This window comes from Sipha flava, unplaced genomic scaffold (genome assembly GCF_003268045.1).
Source record: "Sipha flava isolate LNK unplaced genomic scaffold, YSA_version1 302_pilon_pilon, whole genome shotgun sequence".
NCBI lineage: Eukaryota > Metazoa > Arthropoda > Insecta > Hemiptera > Aphididae > Sipha > Sipha flava.
In genome coordinates, this window is record NW_020272978.1 from 404,670 (window position 1) to 408,622 (window position 3,953).

Below are 3,953 nucleotides of genomic sequence, written 5' to 3' on the forward strand. Positions count from 1 at the left end.
GTGTAACAAGTATTTGTATTTTCGACATCATTATTTCGTTACCACCGGTTGTTATTGTATCGATAGCGTTTTCGTTGCGATTGAACTTGGGTTTTCCAGCGTTGCCCACCACTATCAACCACCGCGCACCTCTAACATTTCCCCATCACTTTTCTGACGACCATAACCGTCGACTGTTGTACATCAGAACGAAAAAAGTAATATAAATTATAATATATGATTCAATTATTTTAACTTATTTTATTTGCATTTATAAAAATCGTAAACGACTTTCACACACGATTTACCGCATGGTTGTATTGCAATATTGCGGTAAATCGTGAGTTTATTTGTTGTTGTTTTTGTAACAAATTTTTGAAATCCGTTGAATAATCAATTATTTTTATTTCTATGTAATTTAATATAGTCGAGTATGAACAGCACTAATTGCATAAAAACAATATTTCATTCGTTATCGAATGTCGACCGCAGTTGTAAATACAAATCGTAAAATATCGTATCAGTAAAAGTTTCGGAATAAGCCATACTATCGGATTAGAGAATTAATATGGAGCTTGGAATCCCATAAATACATACAAAATTTTCTACAAATGTTTGTGCTACTGTTGATAATTATGCTACCTACACTGTTTTCTCTGCTGTAATTTTTCAACTGCGTGTTAGAATCACGTTTAAGAATTTGTCTGCGGTTAAACGTCGACTCATCTGCACGTGTTTTTCACATTATTTTTATTACTGTTACAAGATATGCATTTCAGAAAAATTACAGCCATAGTCTTGAGAGAGTTTGTAGCCTCCAAGCTACAGCTCTCTCCATCAGCAGTATCCAGTGCTGACATTAAACACTATACGTCGTCCCTGGCCCTAGAATATTCTGGGGTCATTATACGCCGTCCAATGTAGTTTGTGGGCGGCAGGCCGAGGATGAATTGGCCATTAAAACGGTTCACTGGTGGCTGTCGAACGTCGACAGTCTCACAAAGGTAAGTAATCTTAAGGCATTGTCCTTTGTACTGTAATAATGTAACATAAATATTTTTAGGTTATCTTCCCTAACGAAGGGAAACCTCGGGCTACTCCGTTAAAAAATGGAGTATATCCGAGGTATTGCCTTCAGGAGACTGATTGGCGTGCGATGTCCACCACTGAGCCGTTTCAGTCAACGGCTGCTGCATTGGCGGAGATCCGGGGTGTGCTGGCACAATTCGGGAATTTTTTAAATTTTCACATCAATATGCAATAAATTTCGATTTTGCCAAAATATACAAAAATATGCAGTAAACTATAAATATGCAGAAACATGCAAAAAATAATTTTTAACATTAGCTTCAAAATATGACGATTCGTGAAGATAACTGACAAAAATCGAAAAATATTGACAGGAAAAAATATGCAATTGCATAGAAATCCGCGCTCTAGTTATTATATTAAAGCATACTAGATTATCTTTTTATTTTTTTATTTTTTGGAAGGTCATCTCATACTCAATACAAATAGATCTTATTGGTTCTAGCATAAGGGTTGGGAAACACTGCCTTAAAGCTATCACTATGGACCAGATTATAACCAAAAAACGAACTCTTAAAGAAAATAACGGATTTTTTTTTTAAATTAAATGTTGAATAAATAATGATCGGGTATGTACCTAGTTTGCCAGCTTTAAATAATAAATATGTACAGTAATAAGTCTTAACTGTTATTAATTTGTATTATTCATTTTTTCCTTGGATAATTCAGACTTTCGCTGAATTGTAAACCTTTATATATCGAATTTTCGAACTGCTGAGAGTCTACTGAACATGCAATGCTCAATATACTTTGAGCACATATTTGATGTTCAAATACTAAATTAAACTTACCATTCATGGGCATTTCATCTATTTGCGTAGAATAATATTGTTCTACATCTCTTAATATACAAATGTCGTCGGTTTTTATAAAATTCATCGCCACACCTTTCCTGCCAAATCTTCCTGAGCGACCAATCCTAAAAATGTTTTAGTATTATTAGGTTAAATCTATAAATAATAATCACTTATGTAATTTTTAACATATAATATAATATATATATATATTTTATACAATGTAAAATAATCAATTTTTGTATTAAATGATATAATTTATTAATATGACTTTAGTTCTGATTCAAAACAACTTTAATATTAAATTACCTATGTATATACAACTCACGGTTGTTGGGCAAATCATAATTAATTACTAACGAAACTTGTTGGGCGTCAATACCTCTTGCCCATATGTCGGTTGTTATCAAAACCCTCCTGTATAATATAAACATATATACTTACAAACATTCGTCATAAACAAAACATTTTCATAGAAAGAGAAAAATAATAAAAATATTCTAGACTCACGTTTGACCAGCGCGAAATTCTTTCATAATTGTGTCTCTTTCCTTTTGAGGCATATCACCATGCATAGAACTAACAGTAAAATTAGATTCCCTCATTTTTTCTGTTAGCCAATCCACCTAAATAACAAATTACATACAACCGGTTGGTTAAGAAAAATTTACCATAAATATCTGATAACTAACTTTTCTTTTAGTACTACAGAAAATCACTGCTTGTGTGATAGTCAGTGTATCATATAAATCACACAATGTGTCGAATTTCCATTCTTCCCGTTCAACAGCAACAAAAAATTGTTTGATACCTTCAAGTGTCAATTCATCCCTAAAATCATAGATAAATAATTAATTATAAGGTTGACACTTCAATAATAATTTATATTTATACAAACCGTTTTACTAAAATCCGAATTGGATCTCTCATAAAATTGCTAGTCATTTCCAATATTTCATTTGGTAACGTAGCAGATATAAGAATAACCTAGAAAAATTAATGAAATTAAAGAAATACAAGACAGGTAATAAATTTATCCTCAATTATAAACAAGTCCGACCACCTTGTTCATTGTCTCATCTTGTATTTATTAATTTTCTAAACATGTGCAATTACTCATTCATTTCTATTTTTACCTAACTTTACCTAATTTTACCTATGTTATTGTGTTATTAATCTATTTCATTTATTCCATATATTTTTACTTTTAGTTATCTATTTATATACTTATATGCTACTAGCCGAAATTACGTCATATGCAATAATAATAATAACAATAATAAGGAAAAGTTATCATGATAAAATCATTATGAAATTTCAAAAGTCATTTAATATAGGTATGTACATTTTTTTTAATATTATTTATTTACAATTGAAAAAATGTAAAAATTAATTATACCTGAGTTGCTGGAGGTAAAAAACGATATACGTCATATATTTGTTCTTTGAGACCTTTATTCAGCATCTCATCTATTACCAAAGTTTTAATATTTCGCGTTCTTAATTTTTTTCTCCTGATCATATCTATTGAAACCTGTTTAATAACTACAGATCTTGAAAAACAAATTATACATACCAAACACTCGTCCTGGAGTTCCAGAAACAATGTGCTGTCTAAAATCTAACTTTCTAATGTTTTCGCCTATATTAGTTCCGCCGATACAGGCATGACACTGAACATTTAAATAATCGCCCAATGCCAAAACTACCTATATAATAGTTTAATTCTATTATTAATACAATACATATACATATAATTATATAATATTTTGTTATATATACATAATATTTATTTTATTGATTTATAATTACAGAAAATACGGTGGCCGAAAGCACAGAAAACTTTCAATTCTACACTTGAACAGCATATTAATTAATTGGAAAATCACAAAAAATTAACTCATTATATACTATAAATTTAAGTTTAGTTGATTTAAATGTGGTAATTTAGTAGTGGCCTACGTTTTACAATAATTAAAAAAAAAAAAAAGAATGTTTCAATTATTTTCTTCAACATTTCAAAAAATTTTGAAAAATATTAAAAATTTTAATAATTGAGAACAGTTCATAGTTTAAATACATAGCAAATTT

The 3,953-nt window shown here is 29.7% G+C and overlaps 1 protein-coding gene across 2 annotated transcripts; it reads right to left on the minus strand.

The window, feature by feature from the left end:
• Nucleotides 1–729: 729 nt before the first annotated feature.
• Nucleotides 730–3,481, minus strand: LOC112686253 (eukaryotic initiation factor 4A-III-like). Of its 2 annotated transcripts, XM_025558455.1 has the most exons (7): nt 3,262–3,399; nt 2,761–2,849; nt 2,555–2,693; nt 2,373–2,488; nt 2,172–2,279; nt 1,860–1,987; nt 730–1,013 (listed from the first exon to the last, which is right to left on the minus strand). In XM_025558455.1, the coding sequence occupies exons 1-7, from the start codon at nt 3,382–3,384 to the stop codon at nt 994–996; spliced, it is 723 nt and encodes a 240-aa protein (XP_025414240.1). In that variant the 5' UTR covers nt 3,385–3,399; the 3' UTR covers nt 730–993. The 2 variants fall into 2 exon arrangements, with proteins under 2 accessions (XP_025414240.1, XP_025414239.1); XM_025558454.1 differs by lacking the exon at nt 730–1,013 and having other exon boundaries at nt 1,620–1,987; nt 3,262–3,481.
• Nucleotides 3,482–3,953: the final 472 nt, after the last annotated feature.